Source organism: Pollicipes pollicipes, unplaced genomic scaffold (genome assembly GCF_011947565.3).
Source record: "Pollicipes pollicipes isolate AB1234 unplaced genomic scaffold, Ppol_2.1 Scaffold_3087;HRSCAF=3621_pilon_pilon_pilon, whole genome shotgun sequence".
In the NCBI taxonomy this organism is placed as follows: Eukaryota; Metazoa; Arthropoda; class Thecostraca; order Pollicipedomorpha; family Pollicipedidae; genus Pollicipes; species Pollicipes pollicipes.
Window position 1 is genome coordinate 39,346,803 of NW_023596225.1, and position 14,543 is coordinate 39,361,345.

At 55.7% G+C, this 14,543-nt stretch overlaps 1 protein-coding gene across 1 annotated transcript in view; it reads right to left on the reverse strand.

Moving 5' to 3' along the window:
* The window catches only part of LOC119114877 (WD repeat-containing protein 7-like), a 76,376-nt gene that overhangs the window by 45,066 nt on the left and 16,767 nt on the right, over nt 1–14,543 (reverse strand). Inside the window, exons 15-20 of the mRNA XM_037238938.1 lie at nt 13,042–13,208; nt 12,062–12,218; nt 11,631–11,768; nt 10,710–10,778; nt 8,580–8,660; nt 4,487–4,588 (exon numbers count right to left, since the gene is read on the reverse strand). Coding sequence (XP_037094833.1) covers nt 4,487–4,588; nt 8,580–8,660; nt 10,710–10,778; nt 11,631–11,768; nt 12,062–12,218; nt 13,042–13,208 — 714 coding nt within the window. The remainder of the gene's footprint in view (nt 1–4,486; nt 4,589–8,579; nt 8,661–10,709; nt 10,779–11,630; nt 11,769–12,061; nt 12,219–13,041; nt 13,209–14,543) is intronic.

Sequence of the window (14,543 nt, forward strand, 5' to 3'; positions counted from 1 at the left end):
AAACATAAAGCACTGTAGGATACGAAACAAAAATATATTTACACGGGGGGGGGGGGGGGGGGGAGGGGATGAACGGCACCATTTCGTAGCGTTCCGTGTTTCACCCGGCCCAGAAATCACATGCAACGGCTATGCCGCCTAGAGGCTAGCTGCAATGTTCTTAACATCATACCTCGCTCAAAAGAGGCGAGCCACCTTGTTCTTTGCAAGACTGCCGGCCATGCTTTATAAGTGGCAGCATCTCAAGCGCAAGTAGAAAGGACGCTGCCAATAACTACGACTCCACGAGAGCTGCACAGGAGCTGAAAGACAATACCGGTATCGTCGTAAGGAGGACGGATAGGTCCAGAGTGCTTGTCGTAGATTACCACAAGGAGCACCATCACAAAACGCGGGCCATTCTGGCAGATCAAAGCCCGAGGGGATCACCAGCAGCTCGGTGGAAGAGCTCAACCCCACACCGGGTGCTGTAATTCGTCGGGCGAGGAGAAGCAGACCCCCCCCCCGCCCCCATCCCCAATCATCACGGGATGAGTTGTTCGATCGGACAAGCTCAATGACGACTATTGTCCAGGAATTGTCGAGTCGATACCTGCCCAGTGACCAATGATGACACATGCTGTGACAAAGCCTCATCAATCGTTAAGTGTTCGCACGGCCTCAGGGCCCTCAAGCGCGCGGCCCGAAACCGGCAAGAAAGGAAAGCGTGCGCTCTTTGCACTCTATGGTCAGGTGATGATGTCATCATAGGCCGAGGGTCAAGATCAGGTCATGTCAAGATCCGGCCGAGCTCAAGTTACCTCGATGTTATGACCTTTCTACTCTTCCAGGTTGGATGACACACATAAACCATTCGTTTTAAAACGTGTCGTTACAACGATTTATCTGAGCACATATTTGTATTTCGATAAACAGACATATTTTTCCACCTTTTTGGGCCCACACATGAGCGCATCTAGCACAACCTGTGATGGCGATCGGGGTGTTATTCTGATAACGCAGCTGACTGCCTGGCAGTACCCAATACACACATTCTAAATGGATGTGATTGGCAATACCAGCACCCGAAATACGCTACAAGCATATGCACACGGCCTTTTCCAAGTCGCCCTTGACATCCGGACGGCTGCTTGCGATGCCGGTGTTTGTGATACAGCCAGAATACCACTATCATATAAGATTGCCAGAGGCACTGAGGGATCTGATGTCGCTTATGCCGTCTTATTAAAAAAATCTGCGAGGGATACGCGCGGGTCCACTACCCAGCCCATAACATCACAAAGCGCGCCCAATAAGCGCTTCATCGGCAAAAAGTTGAGCCCGGTGCACCTTATACCATCTAAAAAAGTGGCGCCCACGCAACAAGGATTACGACGTATCCCCGTCCATATCCGCCTACCGCTGTGGCAGCTCAGCCAGGGAGTGGGGTGGGAGAGGGGATGGGATGGGGGGGGGGGGGGGGGCGGTGAGACCGCGGGCGGAGCGGCCGCGGCGGCAGAAGGCGGGCGGATGACCCTGCCCGAGGGACGGGAGCGGCGCCAGAGGACCACGCCCTGTCTCCGGCCGCGCCGCCTCCCCTCCCATGGCCGCGGCCCGCGCTGGCACGCGCCTGTTCAGACAGCAGCCGTGCGTCCGCAGGACGTGCCCGGCACGCGGAAAGACAAGGGGATTCCTTTCCTGGCCACGTCAGCTACTGTTGAAACAGATTGCAGCGGTCCAAAAACGGTAGAAATGAAGCTTTACACCAAAGAGTTTTGGCCTCCGACAATGACCATGTACAGACCGCACATGCTGCAGGTATAGGACGTCTTTGCATGTTCTGCTTTACTTGATGTCCGCTTTGTCAAGAACGTTATTTATACCTCAGCGTACAAAGTCTGCAAACTGTCGGCCGTGGAGGTAGTATGCCACAGTTGTGTACCTTTCAGTCAAATGGGGTGCGTCCAATTTGGTCGGCGTTGTCGATTTCCCCGAAATCCTGAATGGTTATGTACTTAGATTTCAGGTAAACGCACCGGAGGCAAGAATGCCAGTGGACTCCCTGATCACCACTCTGAAAGTATTGCTTCTTCTTTGCTTTGCTTTACTTTGCTTTACTTTGCTTTGCTTTGTGTGTTATTTCATGTTTGTAATACACTTATCGTCCAAATTCTTGGGCCATAAATGTCATAACGGTTTGAAACACTCCATTTAGGAAAAACGGCATACACATATGGGGGGGGGGGGGGGATTATCGCGCAAGCTCAGCTTAACTTCATACTGCGCTCTTATTTTCCCCCATGACGTTAAGCAAAATGACTTCAAAGTGCACTCTGGCTTTGAAAGGACATTGTCCAAGTGGACGCTCAGTTCAGTGCAAAGCTGTTTGCAAACAAAGTATAAACCAGCGACATATCGTGTGGTAACGCACATACTCAATCTTCCACCAATGCACTGCTCGCTAAGTGCGCCAGGGGCCATATTGTTGGTGGTCGTGGGCTGCGGGCAGCTTTTCTCTTTACCATGAAAGCTTTCAAATCAATTTCGAACGAGATCGACTGAAATCTCGCGAGCAGTCGCAGTCTCCGATGAATATCTCACTTGAATGTGTTGAATGCGCCGAGATCGTTCAACCCAGAAATGAAATCTGGGGCTACGGAAAGAGAATCCGATGCTGTGTCGAAAGAATTTAACACTGCATATGCTTTTTGTGCCTTGGTGGTACTGCAGTCATACTCACCTGTACTACTTGTGAGCTTCACGGGCCATGATGTTTCACCAGAGCATGTTTTTGAAATATGCTCCAAAAGGACACTCCCCTTGACGTGGCCTCTATGGGAAGCACGTGATAGAGGTGCTTTCACCAAAGCAGCGGTTTGGTCCATGGCTTTACCTACAGCAGAAGACAAAGCGCAAAGGTGGCAGCAATTCAGCTGCTAGATAGTTGCTGGTGTTGAAAATTTCATGGTCATTCTACGAGAAACAAAAGGAGGAGCTTTTTGGCACAACCAATCACGTTTATGCTGATGTAATCAAAGATAATCTTGCATGCTGACTCAGCACGATCATCACCGCACATACAGCGTAACCCGTTGTGGTTTATGATATACAAAGCCCAACTTATGTTTTACAGGGCCATGAGCGGCCCTTCTATGTAACAGAAGGGCGACTACTGCACATACCAAGTTCCAGCTGCTTATAAACTCAATCAACTCGTTACACCCAACAAACGGGCGCTCGCCAGAATTCCTAACTCGATTTTCTAGAGAAGTGCGCCATGCTTGGTTGTCCAGCCGAAGAGGGAAGCGAGAGAAAACGCAGGAGGTTGGATCTTGAGCTTCACCACACACGTTGACGAGAAACTCCTTGGAAAAATTAAGCTTGGTGAAACAATCAAAGCTGAATACCAGCATGGCGTCAGTCAACCACAGTCATTGGAGCATGCCTTCGTGTGCTCTGCACAAATAAGGCACGCTGCGAAAGCTCGCATTCCGCCTCACAATCTAGCTCCTAGCAGCGTGCTAAACAGAAGTGGTAGATATGATAAATGTGGACTGCGACCAGAGAGGTGAAATCATCTATGTTAGAGGAACAAACCCCAATAACCAAACCCTAAGGATTCATCGCCGCCCGGTTTCCAGCGTTGAGCTTGTACCGAAAGGGCTGGGTCAACCGAACATGATTTCCTAAAGCAAACAATAAAAAAATGTGGCAGATTCTTATCAACAAGGTATGTTGTGTTCTGTTAGTCATCATCCTTCACACTGCGACCTTAGCCTTACAGCCGCGGGCTGTCAGCTCTACAGGCGGGCTCAAAAGCGGCAAAAATCCCGCGGTTATGCATCTGCTAGGCTGAACAACCGCTTTTCGCGTCACGATTTCACCGTTTTAGCCTCACTCGGATAACAAGTGGGAAATTTTCTTTGGCAGGCAAAACCTCTCGCATGTCCACGCAGCGGACAGATGCGGCCGCAGGCTGCCGGCCGGCCAGAATTTGGCCGGGAGGGGGGGGGGGGGGGGGAGGGGCGCGGCCACCAGTGGCCACTGACCTCTGCAGCTGCTGTGTACCCTCTGCGCATTCCAGCACATGCTAGTGTAATACATCCGCAATAAGTGCTGGCTTCGAGCTCACACAGTTCATCCACAGGCCGACGGCGCCTGGCAGGCTACTGATGACGTCACAAGTGAGCGGCAGACAGTTTAAGAGGCCGGCTGACAGCATGCTGAAGGACAGCTGCCACGAACTCAGATTATCAGCTCACGAAGCCGTCTGATCTTCCGCTGTTTCTGGTCGTGGTTATTTTCTGAAAAGACTTGAGCTCGCACTTCCCGTCCAGTCCACCTGCTTCCATGCACCAAGAGCAGCAGCTCTCATATCAAACGCCCACAACTGCACGCACCGAAGCAAGCGAGGGCTCGCTGTGATACGGGGCATCACTTCTCTGACTTCCTCCTCCACCTCCACCTGCGCCTAGGCCGACCACTGACCGGCACCCTGCGTACTCACCCTTGCGGTTCTCGCCGGTGCCCTTCAGGCCGGCTCCTCCCGCCTTGGCCTGGATGATGCCGCCCATAGTCTCGGCGCCCTCCTTCACACGCGCCAGCAGGCCTGCGGCACACGCCGGTCCGTCAACCCGGCCGTCCGCGCCCCGCGTCGCGTCCGTCCTCCGGCACACAGGCCAACGGGCCCTGAGAGTCCTGCGGCGCAGCACAGACCGCCACCTTGGCTCTACGTGCGCTGTCGGTACTGTGGCTTTAAGCCGCTGCAGCCGTCTGTGTTTGGGGTCAAGCCTGCCACGCATACTTCACTGCGGTGGTCCGCACAATGCCTCGGCGGTACGCGTGTCACTAGGGCTGCCTGTACCCGGTACCAGTCCCACTACGGTGGTCTGTACCCCGTCTCGGTTCTGCGGTACTCACGTCGCTAGGGCCGCCTGTACCCGTTACCAGTCCCACTACGGTGGTCCGTGCTCTGTCTCGGTCCTGCGGTACACGCGTTGCTAGGGCCGCCTGCACCCGGTACCAGTCCCGCCACAGTGGTCTGTACCCGTCTCAGTTCTGTGGTACACGCGTCACTAGGGCCGCCTCTATCCAGTACCAGTCCCGCCACAGTGGTCTGTACCCCGTCTCGGCTCTGAGGTACTCACGTCGCTAGGGCCGCCTGTACCCGGTACCAGTCACACTTCAGTGGTCCGTACTCTGTCTAGGTCCTGCGGCACACGCGTCGCTAGGGCCGCCTGTACCCGGTACCCGTCACACTTCAGTGGTCCGTACTCTGTCTCGGTTCTGCGGCACACGCGTCGCTACGGCCGCCCCTACCCGGTACCAGTCCGTACTCTGTCTAGGTCCTGCGGTACACGCGTCGCTAGGGCCGCCTGTACCAGTTACCAGTCCCGCCGCCGTGGTCTGTGCACTGCCAGTCCTGCGCCACACATGTCACCACCCGGGCCTCCGCGCCATATGCCGTCAGAACTGAGGCACGCACGCCACTACAGTCGACCGTGATCCTACTGTACCTCTGTAACTGCCGGTCCCGTGGCATAATCGTCTCCACAGCCGGTCGGCAGATCAGGGATCATGCATCGCAACGGGCGACGACACACATGTGGAAACATGTGTAGAATCTTATTTCGGAGGCAGGCTGCTTCACTAAGGATACTTATCGCAAGCTTATGTAACCCGGGCGTTGATTTCACAGGCTACATACAAACCTTCTTTTGCGATTTCTGATGAATGAATAGAACGGCAAAGTGCCGCAGAGAAAATGGGGAACACAGGGAGCGTATGACATCCTGCACATGGTTACGAAACTACGAATGAATCTGATATAATTGGCTTTCTCTCATGAAAAAAATGCGAACTGTTAAGGAAGTTTTTTAAAAGATTAAGTACGAGTTATTTGATTGGATGAATCTGGGAGATCAGCGCTCATACTAAACACGAAGGCTTTGAGTACTGCAATGCTCGGCACAGACCGTCCTGTCCTCTGACGTCAGCTGACCTTTAGCACGGCCGCTGCCACCGGCGGCAGGCCACCCCTGTCAGGGGCAAACGGCGAGCGTCTGGAGCGATTCGAACTCACTCTGCCACGGGTGGGTGAATCGGAGACGGTCTCACCAACCAGCTGGGCCTCCCCAGCAACGCTTCACTTGCCTCCCCAACGTAAATATGTACAACAGGTCTGCTGGACACATCACAATTGCAGAACCGGCCGAAACTTAAGATGCATGATGGGTGGGATATGCTGCCCAAAGTTGGCGCATGAAACACCTCTAAAATATCTTCGAAACAAAGCATAACCACGTAAACATGTAAGCAAACTCAACAGCACGTCACAGCCGTTGTCTCTCACTGTAAAGATACATACATCCACGCAGAAAACGCTACTAAGAGCAGTACTTAAATTTTCCCGTCTTCGCAACGGATTGTCACGTAAAATATGTTGCTGTCATGCCCCATTGCTGCTTTAACTGTTTTAGAATATCATAAAATCTTTCAAGAGCAGACTGTGTCATTACAAGAAATTTGCTACCGGTTCCTTCGGACAGTTCTGTCACAAGGTATTAAAAAGTATGTTACGCTTTCTGCGGAAATTTGTTTACAGCTGATATATTTTGTTCTTTAGTAGTTTCTTAAGTGAACACCGTTTTGCTTCCAGCTGAAAAAACACCCAAATGAACTTAGTGTCCGAATGAGATACTTTATGCGTTTCCCTGGCTCAATCAGTTGCAGCGACTGTCTCTCAATCTATCCTTGGGGCGGGGGAGGGGGAGGGGGCCCCAGTCGCTTCGGCGGGCGCTATTTGCTCTTGGGTGGGATGGCCTGCGGCCGGTGCAGCGGCCGCTCAAGGTCAGGTGAGGCCCGAGGGCGGGGCGGACCGTGCCCAGCATCGCGGCACGCCAAACTTCCGTCGCCAAATTCTGCCACTGAGCCCTGACTTCGCGATCGAGGATCAGGTAAGGACTCACGGAACAAGTCCTGTTTAGTGTAGACTCCGATCCAGAAATCCATCCAAACAAAATGTTGGGAGTAAGTCAATGAAAAACAAATACATTAGTGATTGTGCAATTTGCATTCAAACGTCTGCAAAATTATTGCAACAACTTCATGCAAAATCTCTTCGTGGAGGAAAAGTCATGTCCCTGCTGTCCAATCCATGCACAGATAACGCTTTCATACTAATTTAGAAGATGTGGCATGCAATTAGCCAAACAAAAACAAAACGTCCGCATGACAACACTATACGTCAGTGAGCGCCATCACCGGGTGCAAGCGTATGACCTCGTGTTCACTTTACACATCACAGGCCTACGAAAGCTACCACATTCTCCCGGTCCACATGGCTGACTACGCTTGCCATCGTGCGTCGTGATATGACCACGCCACAGATCGAAACAAAACCGGCTAACCCATCTCCCTCCCGCGAGGGGGCTCCCCATCTCCGACCCCGGCCGGCCCTGAGCCTGCGGCCGGCTGCGATCGGCCGCGCCGCCGCCGCCACTGACCGACTGCGTCCGGGTTCTCCTCCATCTCGCGGTGAATGCGCTCCTCGAGCCGGCAGCGCACGCCCTGCGCCCGCGTGCGCAGCCGCTTCAGGTCCTCTGTGCAAGTGCCCGCCAGCCAGAGCCAGGCGTGTGCAGAGAGGGATAGACGCCACAGAGAGTGAGAGGCGGAGAGAGACAGAGACAGAGCGACAGCGAGTGGAGAGAGCGAGAGAGAGCCGGCTCACCTCACCCGGTACAAGCGCCGTGGATTACCAGAGTGGCAGGGTGGGAACACGATGAAGGAGGTGGGAAAGGAATGTGGCAACTTGGGCGCATCACGCTTGATGAGTCACAACAGCTCAGGACGTCTTTAAAGAGATCCGCCCTCCGACGCAGCACCTCTGTGGCACAGCCGTACAAAGTGGTAGCATCTGCTCCTAATTTCTCTATTCGCGAATCGGCACCGAGTGGAGCATCGGCTTTTCGCCGACCTGGTCCTGCTGCGGACTCCGACAGGGGTCCGGAGGAAGCCTGCTTTGCAGCCTCCATCGGCTCAATTCGCTCAGGCCCGGCACATGGCAGCGCGTTGTGGTCGTTATGGTTGTTATGGTCGTTTCGTCAAGACCATCCTCTACAACTACAGTGCCTTGGCAGAATCTGACCTCCGCACAGCAAAATGGAAATCTCGCAGATTATGTGATTATGGCAAACACTAGAATTAGGTCTGTGTTCCTAGCCAGAACAAAAGCATTCCAGACGCGCTGGGCGAACTGCACGCCAATGCCTCGTTTCGTATTAAGAGAAACATGCGCGTATGGCTGAGTCAGACAGATTTATGGCTGACACACATGATCTCTTCGCACCTGAATTCAGTGGTCCGAAGCAGCGACAAATATAAAAACAATAGCTGTATAGCGCACGCGTCCCTCCCCTACTGACTGGACAGCAGGAACAGGGAAGGAGCTGCTGGCCAACCTCAGGACATCTTTCGGACGCGTTAGTGGCACAAAGGGTAGACACACTTAGAACAGCGGCAGAAATGTGCAGCAAAGCCCACCATCCGCGTTTTCACGCAGCCAGCACGTGTAAGAAAGACTGCACGTGCTGATAACTTACCGCTTCCCTCAGCCCTCTCCTTGAGATGATCCCTGATGGCTTCGCTCTGTTCCTTCAGCTCCTTCATCCTCGACAGGTACCCTGGCGTGGCGGCACAGTCACAATCACTGCATATAAACGACAACCAAAGCGGTCTCGGAAGACTAGCAAAAAATAGATTCAACCGGCATTGCAAAACAGGACAGATTGTGCAAAACGCAAACATACCAAATGCTTCAGCCACCATATGCTCGTGCAATTTTATCATTTCCGTAAGCCGATGACCAATGTTAACAATGCTACGCATTTCTAGGCCAGAAATCCTATCGCATTTTAACAGCATATGTCACAGCTTATTAAATGATCATTGTCAATGCTCAACGCTATCTCAAGCGATTCACAAACTGCAGCCAAAACCGTAATGGGTGTTCTTTCACCACCCCCGCACAGACACACCACTAATGCATGCTCTTCGAAAACGTGGTTAACGTATAAAATTAGCTTGCACACACTGCAAAGCGGGCTGTACACTGGGCACAGTAAAATTAAGCTTGTACAAAACGTTGCGGTCATAATGCTCAACAATAGCCTTTACGAAACACATTTGTGAAGCGAGCTGAATATGCATATGCATAAGCGCTATACAGCGTGCAGCAGTCGAAGACTAAATGCCAACGTTTTGTCTACAATACAGGGACCCATAAGACGTATGTACAGAAATCAAACACACATTTAAGCGTGTCCTGAAATACAGGATATGAAACGAAACTTGAGTCATTTGTTTTTGCAGATACGCAGGTAGCTGTACAACATAACATATTCAACGCATTCCCTCTCGTCACGCAGCATACAACAGGCGTGCAAACAAGCATCAATCCTAAGTGTCCACGCAATAACGGCAACGCCTGAACTCAAGAAACCAGGGCGAAACAAAACGACAGCCAACTAGGTAAGCATACTCCTTGTGAGCTCAGCACGCCGGGAAACCCATTAGGCTGCGGAGATTAGCTTCCCATTCATGCACTATGGGACGTGGAGACTGCATCGGCTGGATGCTCGAGGTGGCCAAGCGTCAACATCTTTTTCACTTTGAACCTGACTCTCCTAAATACCTCCAAGTCCAACCATTCTCTTTTTAGTAAAATCGTAGATTTGTATCTATATTTTCAAATTTAGGCAACACTTTTAATATGCCGCTAGTTTTTGCCGCATCGCCACCAGGGCAAAATTACATCAATATACCGCGGGTTGTTTCGACCTTGCAGCCGGCTGCCTGAACGCCCCGTAGTCGGCGGCACTGTCCCACCCCTTCTCCGCCCGCCGCGTCGGCCTGTCAGACCGCGGTCGTGACATGTCGGCGTAACCAGTCGAGCCCGTTGTAAGGGCTTGACCGGTGGCTAGGTCGCGTTCTCACGCGTGACCATACCCGAACGGAGGGCACGCGCCAATAGCGGCGAGGAAGGGGGCTACGCGCGGAGACGAACCTCCCGTCTGTGTACTTCCGGCACACCTATAACGATGAAGATTTGCGTGACTTATATCAACGACAACCTTCCGCTTATTCACGCATCATCGGAAATGAACGGTTTCCACATGCCCTATATGTTCCCATGTAAAGCGGATTTATATTACCCTAGCGTTCCCATCGAACAGATACGAGCAGCATAGGCCGTCGGCGCAGGATGGCCGACCCCGGACCTCCGGCCGGCCAGTCGCTCCAACCGCTGACTGTTGTCCCGCATCTCGTTATCCCACCGCTGGCTGTTGTCCCGCTGTCCCGTCATCGTCCCACCGCTGGCTGTTGTCCCGCATCTCGTTATCCCACCGCTGGCTGTTGTTCCGCTGTCCCACTATTCCCCGGCGGCTGTTGTCCCGCTGTCCCGCTACTCCCCGCCGGCTGTTGTCCCGCTGTCCCGTTATCCCGCCGCTGGATGTTGTTCCACTGCCCCTCCATCCTACCGTCGGCGGCCCGCCCACACGCGCCGACAGCTCGCGCCGCAACCTCGCCCACAGCCGGACCCAACGGTGCAAACCTTCGGTCATCACCCCAGGCTGACATGCCATGCAGGGTAGGTGCTCCAAATACTGCACACACACACACACACACACACACAACGCCAGGCTCGTCTGCGCGCGGCGGCAAGACCTCACCGCGCGTGTCCTTCTCCTTGAGGCGCTTCTCCACGTCACCGGCCTTGTGCTTCACACGGCCGAAAAACTCTGCGCCAGTCAGGCCCCGGCAGTTATGACCACGTCCTCCAATCAGGAAATGTACATTTGGCAGCAGGGTGGACGCCTTGCTTGAACGGTAACCGGAACGGAACGGAGCGGAACTTGAACGCAGATCACACCCACGAGCTCCGCAGTGGGGAAAATAAATCATGCGCCGGGCTGCCATGACTCGGATGGGACCGAGGTCGTCGCACAAGAACACACTGGAATGTTACGGACAGTTGGAGCATCGCGGCCTGGGTGACCCATGAGGGGCAATGCCTGTCTTGAAGGACCAACATCGCTCCATTAGGCATTGTCTCGCTGTGGCCTGTTCACTGGGGCCGCCGGGCGGAACGTCAGACATGCGATGCAGCCCACAATCCCGCAACGCGCTCCGGGCGTTTGCTTCTCCCACCAGGCTCACCACTACTCCACCCTTGATCTGCGAGCCATGATGGGACAGACGAGCAACCAAAAACCCAAAAGGTCAGGGCCGTTGCAACCGGTAAGACCTAGCACGGGTGGTTTACGCACAACCGAATTGATTATTTGAGGTACTGCTGCACGCGCGGACATCCCGCGCACACCAGCCGACCTTGCTTGGCCGGGTGAGCTCAGCACCACTGTGCGCCTGAACCAGCGGCCCAGCACTCGGCGCCCGCGGCCCGCCGGGTCTCATCAGCTCCGTCGGCCTCAGAGCCGCGGCGATGCTTGGGCAAACCTCAAACGCCGCGCCTTGAGCTGACCCCACTGGCTCCGCCACACCTGGCACACCCAGCCGTCCTCGCCGTCCGCGGCGCGGAGCCTGCCTCCTGGGCGGCGGCGGCGACCGCCGGGCGCGCGCCGGCGCTGCCGTACCTGAGATCTTCTGCTGCGCGTCCGGCGACTCGGAGCGGGTCAGCTCCAGCACGCGCTGGTACTCGGTCAGCTGGATGAGGCCGTGCTCCTCCAGCGCCTCGGTCGACATCTGACTGTAGGCCTCCGTGAGCAGGTCCACTGTCGGCCAGTCCGCCCGGTCACCGGCGCCCCGCGCCCCACGGCATGCGCCCAAGCCGAAGCCCCCACCGGCAGCCCGGCCGGCCGCTACACGCCCATCCCCAGACATGTACCGCAGGCAGTCCAACCACAGCCGGGATGTTCGGCGACGCGCCCAGGGAGAGCGGCAAGGCAGCCCCGTATGCAGAGTCGCAAGCAGACGGTGCCGGCGGCGGGCGGCGCCGGCCGCTGGGTCGACGGCAGCCCGCCTCCACACGCGCCCCCCAGGTCACCGGCCGTCCGGCGGCGCTCACCGATCAGCGACTCGACGTCGAAGAAGAGCACGTGCCGGTCGGGGTCGGCGGCGTTGGTGCGCAGGCCCTGCACCATCAGCGCGTACGAGCGCGGCTTGCCGGACTCGTGCTGGCCCGGCAGGCTGTCGGCGTTGTTCTGCAGCTGCTGCAGGCCTCGCTGCGGCCCGACGGCGGCGGCGTCAGCATCGGCAACCGCCGCTCGGGTCCTCCACGACCTCATCAGCGGTAACGGGTCGACAAGTGGGAGTCACCACCACCCCAGCCCGACCTCTGCCCCAGCCGGTTGGGGAGCACGGTGCCTTTCGCGACTCGCGGCTGCTGGTGCCACGCCGCAGGCGCGTCAGCGGGCTGCATGGCGCGGGCTCGCGGTCCACGGCACAAACCCCAAACAGCACGCCATGGATTCGGGTCCGTTTCCGTCCGCTTCCCGAGCTCAGGGAGCCGGGGACCTGGCCAACTGCAGCGTCGGGGAGGAAAGGTCCAAAACGCGCCCGGCTGCCATGGTCCCGGTGTGAGTTGCCTTATCCGGGAGAGGGCACCCCACAGCCAGCTGATGACTGCAGTCTCCTGGTCGAGGAAGTCAACAGTGCTCTGTTCAGCGAAAGCTAACGCCGACGCCAGAGTGGCCAGTTCGCGCACAGTCGGATAATGTTTGCAACTGACAGGGTGAACCATTGGTTGGGTTCTGTTTTCATGCAGGCGCAATTTAGAAGGCGAGAGACGCTCGAAGACGGCTTTAAAGAGATAGAATTGCCCGCTCCCCTGTGACGGATCGGTCGGACAATGTTGAACTACGTTGATCGTTCAATAATCGTATGCTCGTTTACAATGCACCGTTAGCCTGAACTCCTTGTCTGCACTTAATCCCCAGATTTGATGTCGACGTTGCCATCACCCACCAATGAAGAAGTCACCATCCACGTTTCCAACGTCGCAAAAAACGACCTGATCCCCAGCCCGTCCGTGGGGAGAGGCGCTACCTTGGCTGCGTGCCGTATTGCCGACAAGTTGCGATGTCGCAGCCCGCGGAAGAAGTGCACGGCCGGGTTGGCCATGCCACCCTCGCTGATGGAGACCGTCATGTTCTCGTCGCAGGCTGACAGCACCTCCTGCGCGGTGGTGCCGTGCACCACGCGGTCCAGGTGACCTGTCGCAGGTAGCGCTCGGTCACAGTCTGTAGCAGCCCTTGGCCCCTGGCGGTGTTTTGCTTCAACTCGTCACAGTTATCTGGCACGACGCATGTTACTGAGCAATCGGACCCAACCGGTCATGGTCTTTCGCCACGGCTTGTCGCAGCGCTCTGTAACAGCCTGTCGCACCGCTCTGTAACAGCCTATAACAGCGCTCTGTAATAGCTTGTCGCAGCGCTCTGTAACAACCTGTCGCAGCACTCCGCAACAGCTGTCGCAGCGCTCTGTAACAGCCTGTTGCAGCACTCAGTTACAGTCTGTAGCAGCCTTAACCACGGCATCAGTCGCAGCCTGCCGCAGCGTTTCTTTGTAACCTGCCGTCGCGTTCTGCCATAACCCGTCATGGTTCTGGTCACAACACTCTGCCTTGAATCTGCCACTGCGCTCTGGCATATGCCACGATCTGTTACAACACTCTGTTACGATTAGTGACCGTCCCCTGTCAGAGCAAACATTCACAAAATCGTGCGAGTCTGTCGCAAAGTTCCGCCGCAGCCTGTCACCCTGCTCTATAACAAGTCACAACGCTCTGTAATAGCTTATCATAGTCGCTTGCCAAGACCTGAGGCAGCGCTGTCACGCCCGGTCAGTCTGTCACAGTCTGATGTTATAGCCTGTCAAATCACTTTCACAATGTGTCAAGGCGCTGTTGGGAACAGCCCCGGGCCTCCGTCACACAGTCCGCACACCGGCCCGGTCAGCAGCTCTACGGCACAGTGCCTCCAGGCTAACACAGCTTGTCCACATGTCTTGCTCAGCATATCCCACCAGCCATTCATTAGGGGTAAGTCACTCACCACATCTGTTTAAATACGGCGAGCCGGTGCTTTTGTGGTGGCAGAGCACGTTCAAAAATAAACAGTGACGATCTTTTTGCATAACGCAGAACTCCATTCGTGTGGGGCCAAAACGTCTAACTGTTTCTTGTTTGCTGTTGTTCTGAAGGCAAATCTTAATAGCACACCGCAAAATGCCACTGGTTCAACGTCTTCTGTGATTAGCGACAAGCCCCACCGACGAGCACCGCTAGCCACACCTGACCAGCTACACCGGCGGCCCCACCGGACCCGCCGACACACCGGTCCCGTCCACCAGCCCCCACCGGGCGCGCCGACCCCGTCCCACCAGCGGCGCGCCGACCCCGACCCACCAGCGGCGCGCCGACCTCGCCCCACCAGCGGCGCGCCGACCCCGTCCCACCAGCGGCGCGCCGACCTCGTCCCACCGGGCGCGCCGACCCCGTCCCACCAGCGGCGCGCCGACCCCGACCCACCAGCGGCGCGCCGACCTCG